This window comes from Artibeus jamaicensis, unplaced genomic scaffold (genome assembly GCF_021234435.1).
Source record: "Artibeus jamaicensis isolate MK-2021 breed Jamaican fruit bat unplaced genomic scaffold, CSHL_Jam_final scaffold_369, whole genome shotgun sequence".
In the NCBI taxonomy this organism is placed as follows: Eukaryota; Metazoa; Chordata; class Mammalia; order Chiroptera; family Phyllostomidae; genus Artibeus; species Artibeus jamaicensis.
In genome coordinates, this window is record NW_026522042.1 from 14,229,134 (window position 1) to 14,255,806 (window position 26,673).

The 26,673-nt window shown below is 42.1% G+C and overlaps 1 protein-coding gene across 5 annotated transcripts in view; it reads left to right on the top strand.

The window, feature by feature from the left end:
• The window catches only part of DROSHA (drosha ribonuclease III), a 106,226-nt gene that overhangs the window by 42,839 nt on the left and 36,714 nt on the right, over positions 1 to 26,673 (top strand). For 4 of the 5 annotated variants that reach the window (XM_053657345.1, XM_053657346.1, XM_053657344.1 and 1 more), the window contains 7 exons: positions 4,905 to 5,074; positions 9,562 to 9,686; positions 11,522 to 11,621; positions 13,039 to 13,146; positions 18,750 to 18,857; positions 19,348 to 19,486; positions 19,834 to 19,894. In XM_053657345.1, coding sequence (XP_053513320.1) covers positions 4,905 to 5,074; positions 9,562 to 9,686; positions 11,522 to 11,621; positions 13,039 to 13,146; positions 18,750 to 18,857; positions 19,348 to 19,486; positions 19,834 to 19,894 — 811 coding nt within the window. The remainder of the gene's footprint in view (positions 1 to 4,904; positions 5,075 to 9,561; positions 9,687 to 11,521; positions 11,622 to 13,038; positions 13,147 to 18,749; positions 18,858 to 19,347; positions 19,487 to 19,833; positions 19,895 to 26,673) is intronic. The other variant, XM_053657347.1, reaches the window with a different exon arrangement.

The following is a 26,673-nucleotide window of genomic DNA, read 5'->3' on the forward strand; positions in this document are numbered from 1 at the left end:
TAGATAGAATTCCACAGTATGAGTAGACATTGATTTTTGATGATTCCTCTCATGAGGAATATTTTGGAGATCTCTGTTTTTCCCCCCATTATAAAAATACTTCCGGAATAGTCTGTGCATCTATTATTCTTCGGCATTTATGTCTTTGTTTCTCTAAGGTGGAGTCCTAGACATGAAATTATTTGTTACAACAACATGCACATTTTAAATTTGGAAAGATACTGGCCAAGTTTCCTCTAAAAAGGAAACTTTGTAGTTGTTACTAACATACTTTGTAGTTGTGACTAACATTTTTCACAGTACACATCTTCTGTACATCTGCCGGCACTGAGTATTACTCATCTTCTGTAGCTTCGTCTAATAGGCAGGAGGAAGTTCGCTGTTAGTGCTGGCATCTCACACGCACTCCCGGGAGAGTGTGTGGCTGGTTTGTGTTTCGGGGATTTGTTCATGGTCCTCCATTCTCACGCGCTTTTCGTTGATACCCGTTTATTGTCTCTGGTTGAAAGTCTGTCCAGCATCATACTTTTTTCAGTTCTCCGGTTAACTTGTTTTCAAGATAGCTATCTCAGTTGCTTTATACAGATTTATTCAAAATTAAGCTATGGTTTAAACTAAGTATTATTCAGCGAAGGTCAGTTTGCTAGAAGTGAAACCATGAAACAGTTTATTGAGATTTTAATAATTTTTTCAATTTTTTTCTTATCCTCACACCTCCCTCTAGTAGTCAGACAGTTGACATGAACTCTCCTGGAGCCCTTTTAAAGTTTATTTTGGCTGTAGCTGGGGCCGGGGCACGGTGTAATTCAAGCTGGGAAAGCTGCATTAACGGGAGCGCCTGCTCGTGTTTGTGCCATTGCTGTAGCGGAGCTTCGGAATCCTGAGTCGGTTTTGCAGGTCTGTTGTTGGAAGTGGCCCCATTCTGAAGAAGGAGTTCTTAGTGTGGCTGACGGGGCAGGAGGGCGGGAGAGTGTCTCAGAATTCCCAGGAGGCAAGTGCGGCTTAAAAAAACCACTAATCGAGATGGCATCTTAATTTGACTTTATATTTGGGAAGTTTAGGAAATACCTGTTGTTAATACAAATTTTCAAACATGCAAATTATGTAAGGGCGTGTTACTCAGAGTACACTGAAGACATAGTGATGCAGTTACTCCGTTATTCTCCGTGGAGGGAAAGGGGAAGGCATGTTTGTATTTCTTAAAATTGAGTGGTAGACTGCCGAGAAATACTTGTGTAACCAGCCATATTCTTAACACAAATTTCCTAACAGATTGCCCTCCCCACAAATAACCACATAAATAATCCAGCAATATAAATGGAGAGAATTGGGTCTCTAAGAAACAGTTTATAAAGTCTGTCAGTTCGTTAATGACTGTCCAGATTCATTGCCTGAAACACAAACTCCAGTTCTTCCCGAATAATGAGCCGTTGTCACGGGTCTCGGTCCCAGTGCTGGCGCAGCTCCTGCTAACCTTAGCTTACCCGCTCGATTTCTCATTTATATCATGTCCTATTTATCTCAGCCAACGAGATCAAAATTACTTCTTAGCCCGCGGTGACATAGTTCCATAAATCCCCAACATAAACATGTAGCAAAGCAGACAAACCAAAAGAGCCAATTCATTAACATTAGTAAATTCATGGCCGTCTGTGAGCGAATGGCTTTGTTATTTATCTGCTTCAGAAAGTCATTCCACAAATATTTATGAGTGTCTTCTCGCTGGGCTGGGCGTGCGGACGCGCCCTTGCAGGGCTCTGGCAAGACTCTCTGGTCTTGTCTGTCTTTCCTTGTATTGGCATAAGGAGTGCACCCCGTTATTGAACCAGAGGCAGCGGCTCAGTCCCCCTCCTTAGGTTGTCTGCCTTGGGTTTCTACTTTTTCACAGTGCTAAATATCTACCTTTTTAGGTTTTAGGTGCTATTTTAAATATTTAGCAGATTTCAACACGGGTTTACACTTTCTCCTTCAGTATTACCGACTTTGCACCTGCTGTGTGTGTGTGCGTGCGTGCGTGTTTATTTAAAGTTTCCCAGTTTCTGGGCTGCCGCAGGGCCCCTCCCTCGTTGGCAGCTTCGTGCCCAGACTCCGTGGAAGCGTTCCTGCAGGCATGGTTGGCCTTCCGTCTTTATCTTGCGAGTATTCTCCTGAACTGGGCAATACTCCGGGTTTGTAGACTTGTGTGTTCTTCTTCTGGCAACTCTTTTGGTTTTCTAGTCTTTTTGCTTTAAATTCAATGCCCCTACTGTATTTCACTTTTATTTGAAGTTCCGTGAAGTCAGCCATCTGAAACTGCTTGTGGCGAGAATCTAGTGCTGTTTTTCGTTTCCTTGGACTTGCATCTGTTTGCTCCATCCACTGTGCACCAGCCAACCTCTCCCAGTAAAATTTCAAAACTTTTTTTCTGATCCTTATAGGAAAACAGCACTCTGCTCCTTCTCATGGTACCCTGGACTCCTGCTGTACCCTTATTGGTCCAAAGTACTCTTTAGGAATCTTACCAAATACCAGATTATAAGCCAAATCCTATTTTACTCCTTCTTTCCTTGGTGGTTCCTTGTCTCAAGGCTCTGCCGGTCGGTCACCCTTATCCCTGCTGTGCTGACTGCATGCACATGCAGCGCAAGCTGACATGTTCCAGCGGCGATGTCCTCCTTGGGCACCAGGGCCTTGCTGCACCACAGCAAATGCAGGAGGGTCTGGTGCGGGGCAGTGGAGTTCTCTCGTTCACCCGCTCACCTCAGGGCCCCTGGGAGCAGAGGTTACTGTGGGCCCACAATGACAGTAGGCATTGTGACAAACGGCACTAGGGTTTGCTGGGCCCCTTTGCAAAGAGGGGGACCTCACTGAGGAATACATGTCACACAGAGGCGTATTGAAATGTCTTGAGACAAACTCTGATGTATAAATAGGTCATTAATCATGGAAGTTTGTTAATCAAAGTGATTCCTGGGTCTAAGGCAGATGTTTTGTAATGAGGCATAAAAAATGTCACTGCTGTGAACAATAATCTGAGTCAGTAGATAGAACAGGTCCTCATGTGAGTTGATTGTATTTTGTGTTTAGTGACTCCTTGGTTAAGAGAACTCTGTCTGCAGAATGTTTTCTGCAAAGATCCCTCTAGGAATTGTGACTAATCATTATTACTCTGCGGGCATCATGAGGGCCTAGACCTATGGCTTTTTTGTGTGTTTTTTCCCCATGACTGATATGGCCCACACGTAGTGGTCCATTGTGTTGGAAACATGCTCCCACCTGAGAATGGAATCCAGAGCTCTTGCTGTGCTCTGGAAAGCTTTGCACGAACAGACTGTCTTGCTGCCTCTCTCACACTCTCCTCATTTCACTCCATCCACACTTCCTGGAACACTCGAGTCTCTCTCTACCTGTGGACCTGCTGTGAACCCCGACAGTGGTCTCCCAGATTGCTGCATGGTGGGCTTCTCTGCTGCTTTCAGTCTCTGCTCACATGGCTCCTTGTCACAGACACCTTTCTGGACCACCCATTTACACATAGCTGCAGGCCCTGGCCCATTTTGGTCTCCTCCACGGTCCTCACTGCAGCATGATCTGTTACGTAGTTGTGTATTCTCTTTCCGTCCCCTGCAGTAAGTATAAGGGTCTATGCTTGTTCAGATCGCCACTGTGTTCCTGGCTTCCAGGAGAATGCCTGATGAGTAGTAGGGGCTCAGTAAATATTTGCTGAACAAATAAATAAGTATTCAGATTCATGAATGAATGCATGCCTACATATACAGTATCTCTGTAGCAGCAGTGCCATCTAGATTCAGAGTAGCATCTAAGATAAAAAAAAAGAAATCTTGATCTTTACTCTCTTCTTTCTCCCATGTGTAGGCCTTCCCAAGTTCTTAGCCCACAGCAACTTGTGTTAAAGTCCTTCACCCTTTTCCACGTTCTGGCACTCCAAATTCCTTGCCCGTCACTAACTCCTCCAGCGCAAACGGGGCACTCATTTGTGCCCACCCGTCCCCGCCATCTTGGTTCCCTCATTACTTGTGAAGTGTTTGGCCCTGTACTGCTGTTCCTGAGCATATGTTGTGAGTGACCAGGGGAGGACATTGCCCTCTAAACCTTCAGGGCTGTTGTCTTTCCTCTGGGTGGGCCTAAGCAAAGAAAGGGGGTGTCAGGTGGCTGCACGTGTTGGTCCAAAGAGGAGGCAGAAGGCTGTGCACCCGAAGTTAATGCCCGCGTTAAGTGACTCTGGTTTAATCAAGTACCAGATTAATTGGCTTTTTCCAAGGAGCTGTAATTATGTCCTTCATTGTTTCTGTCTTCCATACTTCGCGGTATGTGCTCTGTGAGCCTCAGAATACTTGGTATTTTCCCATGTACTAACTCCGTAATCATCGTCATGATATTAGCACAGGCTCTCTACGTCCATTCATTATGGCAGGTGCAGCACATTAACACCAAAAAGTGAGACCATAACACAGTAATCGCTTATTGAAGACACCCATAAATATCCCCAAAGCTTAGAGTTTCCTTAAGACAGTAACATCTCTTCTAAAGAGCTTTCATCTGTTACCCTAGAAAGAATGATAAAATATTTAAGTTTTGTATTTTACAAACTGTGGTTCTTTAAGCTGGTGGTTTTAAATTTATTTAGGTAGTCACCTTTTCTTATACTCATATACCTCACAAATGGAGCCTTTCATCATTTATCATGTTGCTCTTACCGTTTTAGTAAATGAGATGGTTTACGAGTACTGTTCATCAGGGAAACAAATGGCTTTCGGATTGTTCAGCACCTGGCTGAACTGTGTCAGTTCTACATCACCTTCGTAGAAAAGCTGTTTTCCCCGTCATCTTGTTTTCCTTCCTTGGCGGATTGGCTGTTCACTGGGCAGCCTCACTTTTCAGTCTCTCTCTCCACACCCCGCCAGACGGAGGGAAGGAAGTGCTGTCCATGCACCAGATCCTCCTGTACTTGCTGCGCTGCAGCAAGGCCCTGGTGCCCGAGGAGGAGATCGCCAACATGCTGCAGTGGGAGGAGCTGGAGTGGCAGAAGTACGCGGAGGAGTGCAAGGGCATGATCGTCACCAACCCCGGCACGGTACGTCCCGGTGCTCGCCCCGGCAGAGGCGGAGGCCCTCTTTCCAGAGTCGAGTGTTTCAGAAAAATGGTAACAACTTTTCGAAAGTTACGTACTCATTGCTTATCCTTGAGTCATTTTTAAGTATGAAGTAAATACGGAAAATATTGCAATGTGGGCATATTTGGTAGTAAGTCCGTCTTAATAAATTTAGTCTGCTTGTGATGGAGAGCTTTGAAGTTTTTAGATATGTTCAGGTCTAATTTTTCTCTGGGTATAAAAGTAAAACATCTTCAATGTAGAAAATTAGGAAAGTTGAAGAGCAGCCCAAAGAAGGCAATAAAAATGATCCATAATTCCATTCTGCAAAGATGATACTATTCAGCTTTGTGGTCTTTTTAGGGTAGATATATTTCAAATTGTTTTGGCATCATACTGGTAAGACTTATTATATTAAATATTAAATATTTAGACCTTTTCCTTCTCAGCCTGTCTAGAAACCACCACAAATACCATTTTCCCATAGTCTTAAATTTCTTTAGGAGTGTAGTGAAAAAAAAAAAAAAAGGCCCTGAGTTATAAAATTAACTCCTTATGGTTGGGAGCCCAGGTCGCCCCCAGGCCTTTGCTGTAACAAGTACTGCATTGCATTTGTGTGTGTGTGTGTGTGCGCATGCTTGTGTCTTTGAATATTTGTCCATCTGACTCCTTCCGATGAAGTCCTGTAAGTGAAATTAGTCATGTGAATAGATGCACTTTTGAGGTTTGTGGTACATGTGGCAAGTACCTTCCAGAAGGGCTGTGAGGTTCGCTCTCAGACTCGCAGGGGAACAGGCAAGTGCCCATTGTCCATATTGGCTGTACTGTTTTAACAAAAAAACGCTGTCAGTTTGATGAGGAAAAACATTATTTAGTTCAGTTTTGTGTTTATTTTGGCTTCTAGCAAAAATCGACATTTAAAATGTTTATTCGCCTTTTATGCTTTCTTTTGATGATGGTCTATTAATGTCCTTTGTCTAATTTTCTTATGTGGTATTTGTCCTTTTGTCCTTTTCTATCCATCTGTTTGTCGATCTTTTGCCATAATTGTCACATATATTTCTCATTTCTTTTTACTTATTATTTTGTTTTAAAATTAGCTTCTAATGTTGTTTAAATAAAGATATAAAAATTAAGAGAGAAAATGAAAAGATAACTAGTTTTATCTTATAAAGAAAATGCTGTTTTATAATTAAAATTATTGTTTTCAGAATATGTTATTGTTTCATAAAATAGTTATATATTGGCATCTTACCAGGATAAGGTTTTCCAGAAATGGAGAATTAAAATGCTTCCATGTAAAGAAACAGAGTAATCGATTTACACAAAGCTGTTGTTTTAAAAAGGCTGCCAAATTGTTTAATAGCCATGATTCATAAAAATAAAAACTCTGGACCAACTTTTTGTAGCATGACGATAACATCTGTACCAGCAGAATGTTGCTGTTTGCAAACACAACACTCCAGCTCATGCTGGTTATTTTAAACAAATCTCGAAAATGAAAGTGTTTAATAAAAAGGTTTTTAAACATAAAACTTAGTTAAAGCTAAAAAGTCCTAGTTTTTTGTTTTTAAATATTTTATTTATTTATTTTTCGAGAGAGGGGAAGGGAAGGAGAAAGAGTGGGAGAGAAATATCAATGTATGGTTGCCTCTCATGCGTCCCCTGCTGGGAACTGGCCTGCAACCCAGGCATGTGCCCTGACTAGGAATCGAACCGCGATACTCTGGTTCACAGGCCCGTGCTCAATCCACTGAGCTACGCCAGCCAGGGCAGTCCTAGTTTTTAATGTTGTATTTTAAGCCATAGAAGTCATTGGTCAAGTAGCTTTAAAAGAAATATACAAGTCATAGCACTATGAGAGCATGGCTGTGAATTTAATTTTTCTTCTTAGATAGTTGCATAAATTTACATTTCTCCTGTCGGGTTTATAGCTGGGTCAGAAGATGGGTCGAGGTGATAGTAGACATTATCTCTTCATCTTGGTAGGTCTGCTTCAAGCGTCCCATGATTTACAGTGGACACTTTGGGGACACTCTTACCTTGGAGCTTCCTTTCATGGCATGGTTAAAATTTCCTGAAATCCTAGAATCAGTTGGAGAGCTTTTAAAAATATAGCAAGGCCATGATTATCCCCGCCCTATACACTCCAGGGAGGCCCAAGGATCTGTAGTTTAAAAAAAAAAAATCCCCTGGTGCTTCTCATTCATTCATTGGTTGTTATTGAGCCAATGGCATAGAGGACATTTACTCCACGACCATGATCATCATTCAGCTCGTCGCTGCGGGGCAGCTCTGTGAGCTGGTGCTAGTGAAGTGTATAGGTTGTACGTGATGCTTGTCCAGGTGCGGTCTCACGGCATGTCCATACAGAAGGGGTCTGTGATAAATCTGTGGGCCAGTCCCTAAAAAAGCCAGCCAGGAAAGCCCATAGTGAGGTCTTTAAGGAATTGAGAAATTGTATGTTATTGGCATGTTTAAGTGTACATGCATGGCATGGCGTGTGGCCAGTTTGAAGATGCTGAGGAAACCACGTTAGTCAGGATGGAAGGTTTGTGTTGGAAAGTAAGTGGGAATAAATTAGGAAAGGTAAATTTGGATGGCAGGCTTTGGGGCATGTCAAAGTTCATTCTTGTTTAGTACTTACCTGAACATATTATGTTTAAGGGAGGAAAGTATCCTGAAAACCCAGTAACATTCAAACATCTTTCATTATTCTGAGAGTAAGGCAGAGTGTGCATGGCGCCACCTCTCACCCTCTGCACTGCTTGCTTTGGAAGGTCACCCAACGGCAAGACTATTGGGGAATTGATTAAATTTTCCAGCCCTTATGGTCACATTAAGTACTTGATTGCTACAGAACTGAGAAGAATCTCCCTGTCTCGGCACTTTGTGTCTGCTAGAGAATATTTTGGTCGTTAGTAAGAAGGGTTTTTATTCTTCTGCAAGGATGGAATGATAGATATTGTAGGGTGTGGCCAAATTCTAGAACTTCCTTCATTCCCCTCCTCAACCTGTATAAATTTAGAGATGCTATAGATATTTCAGATCACCATTTCCTCATTGATACCATAGCATGGTGTTTAATGTCATGGAAACGTGAATAATTCAGTAGCATTTTTCAGTTGTGTGATTCCCCTTTTAAAAAGGAACCTTGCTGTGTTGATGCTCAGGATACAGGAAGCAACTCTCAGACCCGGAGAGCCTGCTGTCACCGTGCACAGGCTTTCGTGCACTTTTACATCAGGCTATCTGTGACCGAGGTCTGCTCCAGGTGTTAATTTTGAGACCAGGGGTCAACTTTCGAAGAGGCTAGTGAGATTTTGATTAAATAACATTTAAATATTCTTAAACAACTTAAATGTAAGTTGTTTTTAAACTATTCTGGATGAGTTGACGCAGACCCGTTCATTTTTGTCACCTGCTTGGATTTGTCAGGTGGTAACTGGGGTACAGTTGTGGATCGGGTAACCGGCTGGTCCCAGCTGCTGGGGGCTTTCCCACTTTTGATATTGCAACTCCTCTGTCCCGGACAGTCCAGGCCACCAACCAGACTCCAGTCATTGGTCATTGCTGTGTGACAGAATGAAGCTTATTGGCCTCCATTCAGTTCTGTCCTCTTTGGTCTAAAGCACCTGAGCCAAAGATCCCACAATCTCCTAGTGAGAATTTATTTGCTTTTTTATTAGGGACTGTCCAGAGAGTCCTTCAGCAAGAAGGTTGCTAAAACATTCTCTCCATGATTTTACGATCTTCTTACAAGCTTAAGTTTTCAGGTTGAAAGGTGTTTTACAAATGGTTCTTCATATTTTAGTAACTCAAGAAGGAATGCACCACGTTCACTTTTTCCTTTATTAGACTTGGAAAAAAACCCATGAGACTCCCTGTTAAAATTAAAAATGGCCTACATGGACATAATAAGAGAAGCTTAACCATTTGGCCTTGTAGGTACCATACCCTCTAATTTAAAGATGTGGGATTAAAAGGATACACAAGGTGCACAGAGAACTAACGGGGAACAATTACACAGAGGCGTATCTGTCTGTGTGTGCGTCCTGGGTAGAAGCGAGCTATCCATCTGAAATATAAAGTGAAAGCAGAGTAAGCCAGCCAGCGCGTCTCTTCTCCGTGATGTGGAATCCTTCCCCTGTGCCTTTGGAGAGGTGAAGGAAAAGTTATATCTGACTAGGTGTCCTTTTAAAAGTTGAATTTTTTAAAAGGTTTCTGTGTGGACTGCAAAAAAGGACAAGATCATTGTTCATTATGCCAAATGGCACAGACTCATTTACAGGGATGACATTACAGTTTTTATATGGTATAACTGCTATGATTAAAGGGTTTAAATGACATTTTCCCTTTGGGGATGAGGCTTTCCTAGAAAAAATCCGATTAACTTCTTTCCTGCTTAGGTTAAAGTCAATACTTAAAGACTTCTTCTGGGAATAAATGGCTTTGATTTTTCTCTGTAGAAACCAAGCTCTGTCCGCATCGATCAACTGGATCGTGAACAGTTCAACCCCGATGTGATCACTTTTCCAATTATCGTTCACTTTGGGATACGCCCTGCACAGTTGAGTTATGCAGGAGACCCACAGTAAGATATTTCTCGGTGTTTGTCTTAGCCAATTTCACCTTCTACTAACAGCAGAATCAGCAGAGGAATACCCTTGAGTAGATGTTTTCCTTTGTAAAAAGTGAATGAGTCATGTTTCCAAATTGCAGTTACCAAGTGAAACAAGTGTTGGTAGCTCCTGAAGAATTATTTCCTCTACATATATAACTGTAGGAAGTTATTATTCAATAGATTATCCTTGGCAATCATGGTCAACAAGAGTCCTGTGTGTTTTTAATCTTTAAGGAGCATTTCATTTATTTGTCATTATAATGCTTATTATTATTTTTATTTTTCCAGTGCCCTCTAGAGGAGAGTAGCACCCTGTGGTTCCTAGCACTGCTGAATTTATGCAGAGCTCTGTTTTTGGAGCATCTTAATAAGAGCTCAAGACCCCTCGCAGAGGGAAGGGTTGTGCTGGAAGGAGGAGCCATGACTTCTGACTTTCAGAGCTGGTGTTTCTTTCCACACTGGGTTTTTAAAAAAAAATATATATATATATTTATTTATTTTATTTTTTAAATTAATCTTATTTAGTTATTTTTCAAGTACAGTTTTTTGTCTATTTTTCCCATCCCAGCCTCCCCCGCCCCTTGCTCCCCTCCTCCCTCCCATTTCCAAGGGGGAGGGATTTAGAGGAACAAATAGGAAGGACACAGGGACACACTGGGGTTTTTCTAACCGGCACGGCAGTGTCTTTTGGGAGAAGAGGCGGCCCTGTGGGATTGGACATAGCGCCGTTGTCTTCTTCAGGAGAGTTTGAAGTTTTGTTAAACAAACATTTTCCTGGGTGAACTTTTTTTTAAAGGATTCGTAGTGGGAGAAAAGGGCACGGGATATTTTCAATTCATAAATACAATTCTGGCTAATATATTAGAAGAGGCTAAAGGGCTTTGTTCTTTTTTTCCCCCTCTTTGGATAAAAGTATGAAGCAGTGACCCAGGCACTGTGTAAGTACTCCTTTCTTTCCTCCATTCTCTAAGAAATTGTTATCAAAAAGGAAAGACCCAGCTGAGGCCGAGAAAGGAGCCATTTCAATGATAGAAGCAGTTTCAAGATGACAAAAAAAATACTTTGAAAGTGGCTTCCTGTCAGAAAAATGTTAGTAGAATGTGATTAGGCTCTCATGGACTCAGAAGGCGGGAATGGGAATCGATAAAGGGCTCCGTGTTCTTACTTCCCAGGACGCTTGCGCAGTCTCCTTTAGACTGACCCAGGGTCTCACACGCTCGGCTCCCGGTGTGCGTGCTTGTGTCACGGTATATCCATATCGGTGTGCACCATTTGTCTCGTTTCCCCCCCAGTGGAAGAGTGGATGCAGCCATGTAGCTTAGGCGTTGGCCAGATGGGGTGTTCTTTTGTAACTTTCTCCAGCTAGTACTTTCAGTGTAGGCAGTTTGGAGACTGACAGTATCCTTATTAAGGGGTCTTTCTCTCAACAAGCATCAGAAAGTACATATTTAAATAAAATGTGTTACTTTCAAAAAGATCAAATGAGAAATGGCACATGTTTTTCTTGGTTTTGTATGTCTCCTTTGGAATTCTTTCTAGAGAGATTCATCCATATAGTATCACCTCATTTTCAACCCAAATAAGAGTAATCAACTTAGGAACTAAGTTCAGGCTGACTCCTGGTCATCCTGACCTTCAGCACCCCCAAACCCTATTCTTCCTTAGAATGAAGGAAGGTGTGCTGCCATTATGATATTAAGAATAATGCGATCTGTGATTGAACAGGCCTGTTAGAACAACTGGCTTTATTGGGCTCCCGATTTGCCTTCTCTTTGTTTACGATGTGTCTCTGTCCTTTTCCTCAGGTACCAGAAACTCTGGAAGAGTTACGTGAAACTTCGCCACCTCCTAGCAAATAGTCCCAAGGTCAAGCAAACGGACAAACAGAAGCTAGCACAGAGGGAGGTGGGTGTTCCGCCCTGTTTTTCTGTGATCAGCGATGATGCACTTCAGGTTTATTTCAGGATTGTCATGTGGCGCCGTGGTTCTAGAGTAAGATAGACAATACTTTCAAAATAGCGTACTTTACTCCGTTCTTCTCGTTAGCATGCTAAGTGATTTTTTAATCTTATTTGTATCTAAGGAACCATTTTTTTCTCCTAAAAAGGATAGTTTCTTTTCCTTTTTTTCTTGATTGTTTCTTAATGGATTGCTATCATTGGGAGTAAATATATCTTTTATAGAAATTAAAGTGTAAAACTTAGCAGATCAGCTTTTTATCATTAATTAGACTGCACATAATACAACTTTGGGTCTTGCGCAAATTTCTCCGTCTTAAGGTTGTAAAAGATTATCCTCTATACATCTACCAGTTTAGTCAGGTCAGTTTATCTTGTAGGGTTTTGTGTTCTACATTCCACATTTCTCTATTAATGGGTAGTATTAGTCCTGTATTCCAGGATCACTTATGTTTTAGTTATCATTTTAAGAGTAAATGAGTTTGGTATCAGAATAGATTTTGTCTCAATGAGGTCTTATTCTGCTTGGTGGTATGAGAGCAAGGCTTTGAAGCTGGGAAAAAATGTTTGAATTCTGGTTTTGTCACTTACTGTGACTTGAGCCAGTCGGCTTCATTATGAAGGCAGGAGGCAGGGCTGAGAGAGGCTGAGTGTGGTACCCTGCCTCCTGTTGCACCCAGGGGAGGAGGCTGTTGTGTGGGCTCCTGAAAGATTCCATTCCACTTTCCTCTGATCGGTTAGGATGGTGGTGGTGACTCCTTTGTTATTACACATTTCTATGAGATTGGTATTGAGGAAGCATTCACATTTAAAAATACTTTTATGATTAATTATTTGAAAGGCAGTAGAAGGAGAGTCAGTTCCTGATTACATCTTGCAAAAGTTTTGGATTACTGTCTTAATTTAATAAAATGTACCTTGGCTTGTTTTTATAATGGGCTGACAAATTTGAAAACAACTTTTAAAATTATGTGGATTGCAGGTTAATTTACTGATTGCCTTCCTTAGATGTAAATGCTTGACATAAGGCTTGATAGAATTATAATTTTTACATGCTGATTTCAAAACCCAAACACTGCACATTGTGGGGTTTTGTTTTTTTTTAATCAGTGAAAGGGCATTCTGAATTTGAACTTGCCAAAATGGTAGATTTAGTTTAGACTTTTTCTTATCTAAGTTACCCAAGGCTTTGAGCATTCTGGCCCTCGTTTCGAGTAAATTATTATAATTTGGCATGAAGAGGTTCGAATACCTGAATGTAAGAGTGATAGCGAATGAATCTAGCTTATTTTCTAATGCTTGATGTCTGGCTTAATACTGCTTTACTACCACCAGGCTGCTCATCGTGATGAGTTCTTTTCCAGGAAGCGCTCCAGAAAATTCGGCAGAAGAACACAATGAGGCGAGAAGTGACGGTGGAGCTGAGCAGCCAGGGTTTCTGGAAGACCGGCATCCGTTCTGATGTCTGTCAGGTAACGATGCTCTGAGAACACAGTCGCACCTCTCCCTCTCCTCCAACACCCTCTGGCCCTGCCATTTTCCTCCTTCGGGGACGTGGCTACAGAACATACCATCTTGTAGCTAAAGGGGACGCCAAACATACATTGTTTTGTACTATCTGGGTTTCGTTTTTGCCGTCAGCTTTGGTGTTGTCTGGGTTGGTTCCGTGGGTGTGCACACCCACATGCACGGTGGGCGGGTGGGGCGACGCACCCCGCTGCAGCCCCTGTGGAGGTGCTCGGCAAGGAGGTGCTGCCGCACGCTGCAGGCAGACTCCCGGAGGCCGCGTGTGCCGGCTTTACAGGCCGGGACTCAGCCGCACCGCGGAGAACTGACGGCGTTAACGAACAGAGTCCGTGTAAATTTTATATTTGAGCCAGATGATAGTATGTTTTCATCAGATGCACTCTGTAGCGGAACATGTTGGATGTGTATGCTCGACTCACTAATAAGTGTTAAGCATCTTTGTTTCCCCTGTGGGTGGAATTTACACCAGATCAGAGATCCCCCGAACCCAGCGTATTCTTTGACTTTTCACCTGCTTTTTTGTTATGATTAATATTGGCTGCTGCTCTTCATGGGAATTACAGTAAAGGTCGGGGTCAGGTAAATGTAATTTGCTGTGTTTAGCATTTTGAAGAATTCTTTCCAGCCTTCCACTTATCTGTTTTGATGGTAGCATATATTGTAATAAGTTCAGACACTCTTAGGTATTCATTTCATCATAATGGGTTTTTAAGAAAAAAATCAATGTTGGCATTTAATTATTATATTGAACAGTGGGATTTAATCCAATAATTAAAGGTATTGCTGTGGAATTCATTTAGCATGTGATGTCCAAAGCTAAAGAGTTTTGTTTTAAGATGAACTGCTATTGATGCAATGTTGCTAAATAGTTTGAGAATAATCATCTGCAGTGGTACCCAGCCACGTCCTCCAAGTCTCCACTTATTTTGCCAATTGACCAATTTTTTTCTCTCTAAGTACCTTCAGAAGTGAATACTTTAATCTGTCGATTTTGAGGACCATTTGAAGCTGTGTTCCCAGATTTTCCTGTTTGCTAGTGTTTGTCCGAATCCAACATAACTTCATCCTAAGGTAGACACCGTAAGAACAGTGAGCAGAATGTTAAACAGTCTGCTTAAAGTCTGGTGACCTCAGTGACAAGTCCAGGTGATAGTTTAGGGACGCCCTAAAATTGGGGAGCAGTGAGAACTGGCCTGGACCTTAGTGGCCTTCTAGTATGGTGGTTCTCTAACTGGAGTTTTTGTTTTATAAGAAAATCCTGTGAGGGCCTACTTTGTTTCTTCCTTGGAACATAATTTTTTTAAAAGCATTGAGTCCTTTTGTCCCTTTCTCTTGGTAAAACAAGTCGGGGTGCCGAGTGAATGCTCTGTGCCACTGCAGTTTTGTGTCTCTCGGCTGTATCACTGATGTCCCAGTCTGGGTCCTCAGCGACATTCCAAGTAGCTTGAGGACAAGGTGATCTTCTCTCTATGTGTATTGTACGTTCTGTTTGGCGGTTGATAGGCAGAAGCACTCAGTCGTTTTCTTTGACTAACAGGTCGGAGAAAATGGACACTGATGAAAACACACAAAGGTGAACACTTCTTGATCTGATAATAGTTCCTCCCTCTGTAGGACTCTCATTCTCCCAAGACAGCTATCTGTTTAGAAGCCATGCTTACTGTCAACCAATTCAGTGCCAGCAGGAATTTCCAGTTTGCCTGTGGTGAAGAAGGAAACTTTTATTCAGTGCAAAACAGGTCCACTGTGATGCGGCAGCTGTGAAAACAGCATGGCCGCCGGGCAGCCCCGGGGCCAGGTGGCTCTGGGACCTGGCCCCTCTCCGCTAGCTCCGCTCTGCTCCTTGATGGCCTGCCGCGCTCCTGGCCACTCTGCTTGGTGCTGCGCTGCTCATCTCTGCTGCGCTTTGGGCTGCTCAGTTCTGTGCCAGTCTGCTCTGGTGAGACACCTCCCGTGTTTCAGCTCAGCCAGGGAGACAAGGTCTTCCCTCTTCTGTGGAAAGGGCAAGTGCGCTGTCAGAGCCAGAGGGTAGCTGGCTTCTGTGGACAGAAACTCCTGCCCCTGGGCCCTGATTAATTTGTTCGCATGCAAATGAGGCCTCCAAATCCCTGCAGTTTGAGTGATCTAAAAGTCACTGTCCTGATTGGTCAGAGTAGAGCCTTTCTAGTTGGTTGGAGCTGCGCTCTGATTAGATGGGGAAAGCCTCAGTCCTATTGGTTGAAATAGGATTGCAGGAAGTCTTTTATAAGGGCTGGCTCAGGTGGCCCGAGCACATTGCAGGCAGTGCAGACCTCTCCCTGAGTGCAGCTAGTTTAGGGTTAGAGACCCCTGCATAGACATGGCTGCCAGGCTCCTTTTTTAAAAAAAAATTTTGAGCCCACTTAGCCACCAGGATCCTTTCTTAGTAGGTGTCCTCTTCCTCTGGGTTTACATTACATTCTCCAGTCCTCCTAATGGAATTCTTTTATGAGATTTTAGTAAAATTATCCTTGCCTATAAATGACTTGATGAAGAGTGTAAATCGCTGACTGTGAGTTCATAGACTGAATACAGGAATTGCTTTATGGTTTGTTTGTTTTTTTAAGTCTGCATATAAATTAATGAAAGTGTGAGGCAGCCAGCTACCTGAGACGTTGATAAAAGTGGAAGAGGAAGAAATCTGAGCACAACGACAGTGATAGGGAGGGGGGGGCAGGGGGCGTGGACTATTAAAGTCAACAATAAAACTATAAAGTCCATGTGTTTTGGGGAAATAGTTCCTTGTGTGCCCAAATCAAATCATCCTGGAGTCATTCTGTAGCCCTAGGTGAACAGATGAAGTATCAGTTTATTTATCTCGACATATTGAATATTACTTCACCATCTGTGAATATTTGGGGAGTTGTGAAAGTAAACTGTTACCTACACTGAGCTTAAAACATCAACATATAGAAACTCCACCCTGTGAGAATTGAAGGTGTTACTCAGCAACTCATTCACCACATAGGAGCAACCCAGTTCAAATTTAAATGCAAAAACCTAAAGTAAGGTAAACATGACTTAGGGGAGGATGGCCAGGGTAAATTAACTTCATTGACTTTTGGCTCAGAGTGAGTATTTTTGCAGTGAATAGTTTTATGTTTATTTATTCATATCATTGTAAAATTTATGTTTATTTATACTGTTCCTTGTTCTAGAAAGGTTGTAATTCTTAAATATGGGAGTAAACACCATGCCTATGCAAGCAGTAAGCTCCATGGTGAGAATCGTTAAATTTTTCAGTCCTGTCTTTGCCATGTACTTGAGTCTCCGATGCCTCTTCTCACTTAGCTCTCTGTTGTGCTGTCCTCACCCAGGAAACTGGGTTCTGCAGCCCCATCTCCAGTTTTGGTCACACTCCCAGGGAGTACACGTTGGTCATTTTTCGGTTCTTCCGCGCGCAGGGTCCTCAGGAGCCCTGCCGCCCTCCCTGTCTTTTCTGTCTCACACACGACGAGACCGCGCAGGTCTCTGTCCTCACAGACCCTTATTTAGGCGTTCCTGGGGATGCTCTGTCATCCAGTGTTGTGTATGTATTATTCGTAAGTCTAGTTTGCTGCTCTGGTTGCCCTGTTTTGATGAGAGAATTTGAATAGATTTAAAACTGCACATTGCCACTGCCTCACGATCTTCCAGGGGAACTTTTTAAAAATGAAAGCATTTGTCAGGCATGTATTAGAGGAGGACAGAAAGATGCTCAATGTTTGCATGCATTGCAATAGTGCAGATTGTTAATTTTAAAAACCGAACTTGCGATTTTAACAGTCTTGTAGGTAATAGTAAGACTCAGATGCCTGGGATACTAGATGGACATGGGTCATATTTGCCTTTCCATGATGTCTGAGCAAGTTTAGAGGAAGTGGTGAAGGGACTCAAAGCTATTTCACATGAGTAAAGGTCCAGGAAATAAGACTCAGGCTAGGCAAGAGAAGATGTGGGGACATTGCCATTTTTTAATTTTTAATTTTGTCTCTAGTGGTAGAACCAGATTCTGAGGAATAAGGAGACAGATTTGGGCTTAATGTTATAATAATTTTCTAATAATCAGAGTACTCTAAACACGGTTTTTGTTTTTTTTTTTGATGGGTAATGGTTTCTTTCTCACTGGAAGTATTAAACATAAACATCTCGCCAGTTTGAGTGCATCTTTAGGAAGATAGTGGCACTGTGCCATCTCCTTGACCTGCACGCCTCCGGCTGGAGCGTCAGCTCTCGTGAGCTCTGTGCAGTTTAGATGCCTGCAAAACCGCATTGTTTGGCCACGTGCTTCCATAGTATTGTCTTTTTTAAAAAGACGGGTTTTTTTGTTTTTATTGTTTTTTAAATACAGCGCTTATAAAAACAAAGTCAACAAACTACCAATACTTCAAATCACAATGCCATATCTATGGAAAGGCCTCGAGGTCAAAAATAGTGTCTCCATCTTTTTCTCTGTACAGCTCTTGTAAGCTTTGCACATGGAGGGGCTCAGTGTGTGTTTATTGAACTGAATGGGAAAGGACGTTCTCTTGATAGAAATTCTGTTTGGAGAACTAATCGTTTTAAGTTAATAATACAAGAAACTGATTTCTATAGTTTCAAGCAAAGCCATTTGCATGTATTTTTAAACAATGCCAGCTTAAAATACTTTGAAGACTAAAAAGATACAAAGCATATGTCAGTCATTCTGTGGGCTGTGCCCATCCTCCAGCTTCTGATGAACAAGAATGACTCCTTTATTCTCTTGAATTCTAGGGAAACGTTATTAAAGAAAAGAAAAAGATACACCTTTCATGAAATTATCTCCCAATGAGGAATCTATAGTGAAATGAAAAGTGATTGGAACAAAAAAGTACAAGTTCTATGTTCTTAGGCACCTTAACTGTATTGGTGGTTTTATAAAAGTCGCCCTTGAAATGTTAGAACATGAAGTGTGAAAGCTGGAAAGCCTTTGAAGGTCGTCTGGCTGAGGCCTTACCTAAAGGATAGTGATGGGCTTCAGGGGCTTGTGAGCACATTAAAATGGCATGCAGCTTCTGCATGTACATGTGCAGGGGCACTTTGAGGGAAGAGTCATATTCCTTAGATTCTCAAGAGCTTGACCATGACGGAATTTCAGAATCGGTGAGTCCTAAGCCGTTCCCTTTTGAATTCAAGCAGACGAGGAGGACAGAACTTGTACTAGCCTAAGGGCTGCTGCGGCTTCTTGTAAGCAGTTTTTTGTATTTGCTTATTTAATCCTTTGAACTGTCCTTGAAAGTAGCTACACGATTTTCCTGGTGTTACAGGTGAGGAAACTGAGGCCGAGAAGTGAAATAATTCTCCCCAAGTCCCACAGTCTGTGGGTGACGGAGCTGGAGTTGGACCCGGGCATTCTGGTCACTAAACAGCTAAGGCCCACCGCCCCTTGCAGGTGACTCGTCAGGACTCCCTGCAGCCGGCACACTGTGGGGACCCAGTGACATGGGATTTGTGCTGCGAAAATGGTTCTTGTTTGTTGCATTTTGAAAGCTTTTATAGAGTTAAAAATGTTCAATTTTTTTTTCCTTAGCATGCAATGATGCTACCTGTGTTGACTCACCATATTCGCTACCATCAATGCCTGATGCACCTCGACAAGTTGATAGGATACACTTTCCAAGATCGTTGTCTGTTACAGGTGAGAATCTCTTCCCTGTACACACGTGATAACAAGACGGGAGTAGTTCATCGTGCAGGTTTCACAGGGGGCATCGAGTCCTCTGTTCTGGGAGACGATGGCGATGTTCAGAAACATCTCTCCTCCGTTCTGGTTGCCACTTTCAGATCCATTTTCTCATTTTGTTTTTTGAGGCTGTTCCTAAAGAAATAAACTAAAGCAAAAATTTGCCTGTTAGACCTGAGCCCCTCTTTACAGCTTTTCCTTCTTTATGACTCTTTCCAGGTCTTGAGTACTCTAACTTTCCTCTGAAAGTTAGATGTGGATTTTTAGATTTATTTTCAGAAGAGGGCTTGCCCCAGAGCTCTGGAAATTTGACACGGGAGGAGATAAGATGGAAAGACCACTGACCGGATAGACAGATGTCTTTCCTGTTTCATCTGAGATGATATAAAGGTGGTGCTTCTGTGCTGGGTTTTTGAGACTGAACTTAATTTCATTGAAATTTTAGCTGGCCATGACTCACCCGAGTCATCACTTAAATTTTGGAATGAATCCTGACCATGCCAGGAATTCTCTGTCTAACTGTGGAATTCGGCAGCCCAAATACGGAGATAGAAAAGTTCATCACATGCACATGCGGAAGAAAGGTATGTGGCTTCTACTCTTGGGTTTTGGCCTGTGCTGTCGGTTGCAGAGGAAGTCTCCACCAGGCCTGGCTCCCTGGTGACTGTTCCACCCTCTCGTACTTTGCTTCTTGACCCATAAATAATAAGATTTGCTTTGAGCAGAGCATTGTAATAAGGGTGGATGAATTTTTGGAAAAATTTCTTTTTCCTATCAAGTGCTTTAAGGAACTGAGTTTGTTAAACTTGTATGTATGCAGATAGAAAACTTTAAAAAATCAAATCGGAGTGAGCTGATTTTCTTTTTACATTCCATATCATGGCCTAGATGCTTCTAACAGTATTTACTTGTGTATTTCTTTCTAAAATAGGAATTAACACCCTAATAAATATTATGTCTCGCCTTGGCCAAGATGACCCAACTCCCTCAAGGTAAAGTAGGTTTTTAAATAATAGCTGTATTGTGATGTAATTCACATAGTGTGCAATTCACCCATTTAAAGTGTACAGTTCAGTAGCTCTTAGCGTGTTCACGATGTGGTGCGTGCCGCTGTGATCACTCCCTAGTTTTAGATCATTTCGTCACCCGTAAGAGAAACCCTGGGCCAGTTAATGGTCACTCCCCGTGTCCCTGAGCCCTGCTCAGCCCTGCTCAGCCCTGAGCAACCACTACTTTCAATCTTGATGGATTTGTCTCTGTCCTGACAGACAAATTTTGTATCAATAGTACTGTTTTGTATGCTGTGATCCTTTACTGGAGTACTTTATTTAGTATAACAGTTTCAGGAGTTAGCCATTTTACTGTATGTATCAGTGTTTCCTTTCTTTTTAATATTCCATGGTATGGTTACACCACATTTTATTCGGTCATTTATCAGTTAGTGGCATTTGCGTTGTTTCTACTTTTCAGTGAGTATGGTGTTGCTGTGAATGTTTGGGTGTAGATTTTTGTATGGACATGTGTTTTGATTTTCCTTGGTTGCACATCCAGGGGTGGAATCATTGAGTGATACGCTAACTCTGCCCTTTTAAGAAACTCCCAGACTCTTTTCCAAAACGGCTTTTCCATTTTATCTTCCCAGCAGCAGAGCATCGGGGTTCTGGTGTCTTCACGGCTTCCCAACGCTTGTTATTACCTGTCCTTTTGATGCCAGCCATCCTTTTGGGTGTGAACTGTTATTTCATCGTGGTTTTGTTTGAATTTCCCTGATGGCTAATCACACTGAACATCTTTTTTCATGTTCTTGTTAGCCATTTGTATGATGTTTTCTGGAGAAATACTCATTCGGATATTTCCCCCATTTTTAATTAGTTCTTTTTTATTATTGAATTATAATCATTTTTAATAAAGATTTTATTTATTTATCTTTAGAGGGGAAGGAAGGGAGAGAGGGAGAGAAATATCAATGTATGGTTGCCTCTTGTGCATCCTCTGTTGGGAACTGGCCTGCAACCTAGCCATGTCCCTTGCTGAGACTTGAACCACAATTGTCTGGTTCGCAGGCCTGTGCTCAATCCATTAAGCTACACCAGCCAGGGCTGAGTTATAATTATTTTTATATATTTTAGGTTCAAGTCCCTTATGAGATACATAATTTGCAAAATGTTTCTCATCCTGTGGATCATTTTTTCATGCTCTCAATGATGTCCCTTAAAGCACAGACATCCACTTTTCTGTTTCTTTTGTTGTTTGTGCTTTTGGTGTTATGTTTAAAAAACCTCCCGAAATCTAAAGTCACAATTGGGATTTTGATAGGGATTGTGTTGAATCTGTAGATCATCTTGTGAACAATTACCATCTTAATATTAAATCTTCTGATCCTTGACATTGGGAGTCTTTATTTATTTGTCTTTTTACATTTCTTTCAAGAATATTTTATAGTTTTCAGAGAATACGTTTTGTACACCTTTTGCTTTTGTACACCTTTTGCTAAATGTGCTCCTAGGTATTTTATTCTTTTTTATGCTGCCATAAGTGGAATTGCTTTCTTAAGTTCATTTTTAGATTGTTCATTGCAAGTGTATTAGAAATACAATTGATTTTCATATATTGAGTTTGTATCGTGCAACTTTGGTGAGCTCGTTTGTGAGCTTTAGTAGGTTTTTAGTGTGTTTCTTAGGATATTCTATGCATATGATCATCTCACCTGAAAATAGAGATAATTTACTTTTCTTTTTCAGTCTGAGTGACTTTTGTTTCATTTTCTTAACCTTGTTGCTGGGCTAGAGCCTCTGGTACAATATTAAATAGAAGTGGTGAGAACAGACGCTTTTCTTTTTCCTAACCTCACGGGGAAAAAGCATTCAGTCTTTCATTGTTGAGAGTGATGTTAGCTTTGGGTTTTTCTTAGATGCTCTTTTATTAGGTTGAAGAAGTTCCCCTCTCTTCTTAGTTCAATTAATGTTTTTTATTATGAAAGTGTGTTGAATTTTGTCAGATACTTATTTTGCATTTATTAAGATAATCATGTGGGTTTTTCCCCCATTTTTTCCTACTCACATGGTGTATTAGTTAATTAATTTTGGGGTGTTTAACCAACGTCGCTTTCCTAGGGTACATCCTACTTCATGATGGTGTCTAGTGTTCTTTATATGCTGTGAATTTAGTTTGTTAGTGTTGAGGATTCTTGTGTCTGTGTTCATAAGAGATATAATTCCGTAGTTTTCATTTCCTGTGATGCTTTTGTCTGCTTTCATAGACTAATACTGGCCTTGTGACATGGGTTGAGAAGTTTATATGTTAGCTTTCCTTATTTTATTTCTTGATTTTAAAAGATACTTTCATATATTATTATTCTTATTTTGGGCAGCCTTGAGCCTTTGAAGAACCTGGGAAGGAAGTGGGCTAGGCCTGTGTAAGTTCGTTAACATCCTGGCAAATGGGATGAAAGCAGATGCCTAATGGTTGAGGAGGCCAGGGTTAGATGATCTTTGTCTCCTCTGCCCCAGCTGCAATTGTTGGTCCGTTAATTACGTCTGCCGTCACATTTTCAGACCTCACGATTTATGTTTTCTTTTGCTGTATTACAAGGAGATGGCTTACTTACTGTGTTTGGCAAAAGGAATATATCCGAGAAGCTGCTCTTTCTGCAGCTCCCATTTTGAAAATGATACCACCAACAGAGAATAAACAATTTCTTTTGTCCTTTGACTTCTGGCCTTTGGTGCTTTTATTGAGTCTCTTGCTGTGTCTCTGATCTTTCTGCAGATACAGAGTTGACTCAGGTTTCTGTTCAGGAAGAGCCTCCTGGCCCCTGTGGTACGGTCCAATGCTGCTGCTCCCTGGTTGCTGTCCAGCATCCCCCAGCAGGGCGCAGCCTGGGAGCCAGCTGCCCTTGGGAAGCTTCATACAAATGTAACTCAACAGACACTTATTGATTGGTGCTTTCTGAGTTGGAGGCAGTTTGTAGGTATTTTGGGAGATCCAAAGGCCAGTAAGACAAAGCTCCTCTCACCAGGAGGCCTGACGACCTGGGGTGTGGTAAGTATGCTGTAAACATAAATAAGTTAGTGTAAGGGAGACTCTGCTAAGTGTTCCGGTGCAGGTCAAGAACAAATATACTCACAAGACTGCTGTGAGTATAGCTCTGGTTGGTGGCATATTGGGATCATAGGTCAGTTTTATTCTGTGCACTTGAATAATTGAGTTCACTTTGCAACGATTTGCCCTCTCCTCTGTTTGTTTCTTAGTTTGCTATTGTAAAATGGGACACAGTAGTCTCTGTTCTTTGGAAGTGTGTGCATACCTTTGAAGCAAGCACCATCAAGTGGCAGGTGTCAGTGCTGTCTCCTCCCAAGGAAGCTTGCTCAGACTTTAGAAAGGGAGAGATCGAGCGACCTAGTCAGTTGTTGGGGAAATCTCATTCTCCCGGTGGCAGTGGAAAGGTGGACAAACCAGGGGGCTGAGAGGAGGGGCTCTCCCTGAAAACCACTCCTCCCACCCGCCCATCCTGCAGCACAGTTAGTGACCACCTCTGGCAGTTCCCCTTCACACTGCAGCTGTCATCTTGCTGTTTCTGGAGCCTTGAGTCCAGTTCTCAGTGGTAACCTGCTTGGAAGCTTTCTGTAAAGTCTTACTCGCCTACTGAATAAGTTGGAACCTCCGCACCTGGTAGTCCCAACACCCATGACGTAGCCCCAGGCCACTTTTTCAGGCACATCTTTCCTTACTTGCAGCTCACTGCACACCAGTTAGGTATGAAGTACTTACTGCATACCTACACTTTTAGTTTTTTCTTTTAAAATTTTCCTTTTGCAACCAGTGTCTTTCAAAGAGTAGGGCCTCAGTAAAATAAGTATTAAAGGAAAGAATGCCATTCTTTATATTATCTTCATCCAAGGTTATTTACTTGTTGGCTAGCAATAGGGGCACTGGGGCATTAGAAAGGGTCGTGGCACGCTGACCAGTGCGGCTCAGCTGGCTGGGCGTCGTCACGCAAACTGGAGGGTTGCTGGTGGGTTCCTGGTCAGGGTTGTATGTTTGGTTCACTGGTTGGGGTGCAGGTGGATGAGCGATGTTTCTCTGTTGTGTTGATGTTTCTGTCCCTCTCTTATTCCCTTTCCCTCTTAATAATAATAATAAATAAATAAATAAAAAGAAGCGCTGTGGTTAGAGCCGGAGCCATCAGGAGAGGTTTAAATGGCTGGTTAGTATTTTGCTTAATCTGATTAGGGACCAGCTAGGATTTACAAAAAGTCACAAAGACTTAAAATGAATAGATAAAATTCTGTCTACCTATTAAAAACTACAAAATAATGAACTTTCATGATGGCATAATTTTAAGCAACTACGCCACACATAATTTTAAAAAGTGTTACTGCTTAACTACTAAATCTCAGATATATTTAACTCATGAAAATTGCAATGAAATGTTACCACAGAAAGAGTCCCTGAAGGATTAGGTATTTGGTGGTACTTAAGTAATCCATGTATCATCAGAAGACTGGGGGTAATGGAAAAATGAGAGAATTGAGTGGCCTTGGCTCGTTTTCTTTTGATTGACGGCATCATCGCTGGACGGACTGTGTAAGGACCTGTTGGGCCAACAGAGAGACACACCCAAGGATGATTTATTAATGTCTGTGCTCAATGAGATTGTAATTGCCAAGTGTATTTTAAATCAGTTATACACAAGTACTTTGCATTAAAAACACAGTAACAACATTCATTGAATATATATGAATTCCACTGAGTGGATTTAATGATTTAAAAGCTTCAGGTTGCATTTCAAAGATGCTTCCCTGGGGACCCATGGCCCCAGTGGGTCTTGGATCTAGCAGCCTAGTGACCTCCCTTGCTGCTGGGCACCCTCCCCCACCCCCTGCCCTGGGCCATTGGCCAGGCCAATAGATGAAATGAATAGCCCGGACTCTTGCACTGGGTGGAAGGTTTGACTGAGCCCCAGGACCTCTGCTAGCACTGCTCCCCCAGTTACTGCTGAGGCTCAGAAGGTGGAGTGAGCAAAGGCTGTCCCTGCTCTTCACTCCGGCAGTTGCCCTTGGACTGTGCCCAAATCCAAGATGGTCTCTGTGAAGTAAATGACATCTTACCGCGATTACTGTTACAGGGAGACTCTTTGTTGTGTTTGGTAAAGTGCTTTGAATTCCTCAGACCAAATGTGCTGTATAAATGTTACAGTTCATCTCAATTTCATAATGCCTCTGTTGATTCAGTTCTCAAAAACAAATGGAGTGTTTATTGCTCAGTAAACATCTCATCTTCCAGTGCTAGTATTTATAATGGGGGTGATTAAAGAAAGTATAAACAATGGGAGAAGGAACAAAAGATTTGCTACTGTTTTAAGGCCTAATGCTTCTTTTCTTTATTTCGTTCTTTTTCTTTTAAGTAAACTTTTAGATTATGAATTCTTTACCGTAGCCACAAATTTTTCTTTCTTTTTTATTAAATAAACTTTTAGATTGTGAATTCTTCACCCTAAATTTTTCTTAATTTTTTAGCCATTAATTTTTCTTTGTTTTTTTCCAACTTCCCATTATTGCCTTGCCAGAATGCCTTTTTCATATAAGTAAGTGCCATAAACTGAGATGAGGGTTCAGAATCACTTCTTTGGGGCTCATATTTTTCTAGTTTTTTCCTATTACTTTTATGTTTCTCTTAAAATTCCAAAATGTAGAGGACTGGTAGGTTAGAAGAATAAACTTACTTATGAGATATGTGAAATAATATAAAATGTAACTCAACATGCCAAGTAGATGATGTGGTAGCCAGAAGTCATTTAATTTACAAATGTTTAAAAATTTTCCACATGTACTGAAACTGTAGGGAGACTTTAAGTATGGAAACCGGACTGGTCCACAACGAGAGATAGTTATGTCACATCGTCATACACTGCGTGGTAAGCGCGGGACCGCAGGTGTGGCGAGCCAGCAGCCCCGAGAGCTCCGGTGATGAGGCCGGCCCCCAGCCGACCTGAGGAAGGAGCAGGACCCAGGAGCAGGGGCATGCCAGGGAGAGGGGCCGCGTGTGTCTGGTACGGTGCCGTGTTGGCCAATGTAGGTTCTCAGTTTCTGTTGAAAGCAGATAAAAATGATGCACTAGATAAAGAATGGCCTGGAACGCCAAAAGGTTTAGTCTTGGTAGTCAAACCAAGACTTTGGTCTCAAACCAAATTCGATAGTCAGCTCCTGAATTTGTTGAGACCTTGAGGGTCTGTGGCGGAGCTACTTAAGGAAGGCCCTGGAGTCAGGGAGGCCGCTCAGGCCCGGGCCGGTCCCTTGCCTTCCCCGCTCAGGTCCCAGGGACTCCGCGTGCCCTCTTTTCCTCCTCATCGTTGTCACCGTTCTCTATGGTTTCCTCTTATTGTAAAGCCCCAGAGGCCCTATTTTCTCTTTCTGCAGCTTGCCCTGAAACGAGTACTCGGGTTCTCCTCATTTACGGCTTTAGATAATCAGTTAGTTCCCAGGCTACTCTGGTCAAATCAGGTTTGTGTCCACCACGTGAAGAGATTGCCCATCAGTGGCCTTGGCTATTTCTTCTCATCACGCTGTTTCTTCCTTGAAACACGTTCTCCTTGGCTGGAGGATAACGCTGGCCTCCTTTCCCTCCCACCTGCCTGTCCAGTCCTTCTCCTTTGCTGGTTTCCCTTCTGTTTGACCTCAACCGTGACAGCCCCTGGGTTGTAACCTGCTTCCAATTAGCAACAGGAATTTTAAGGTATTTTGGAGATGCTCAGTAGAAACTAAGAAGCCAC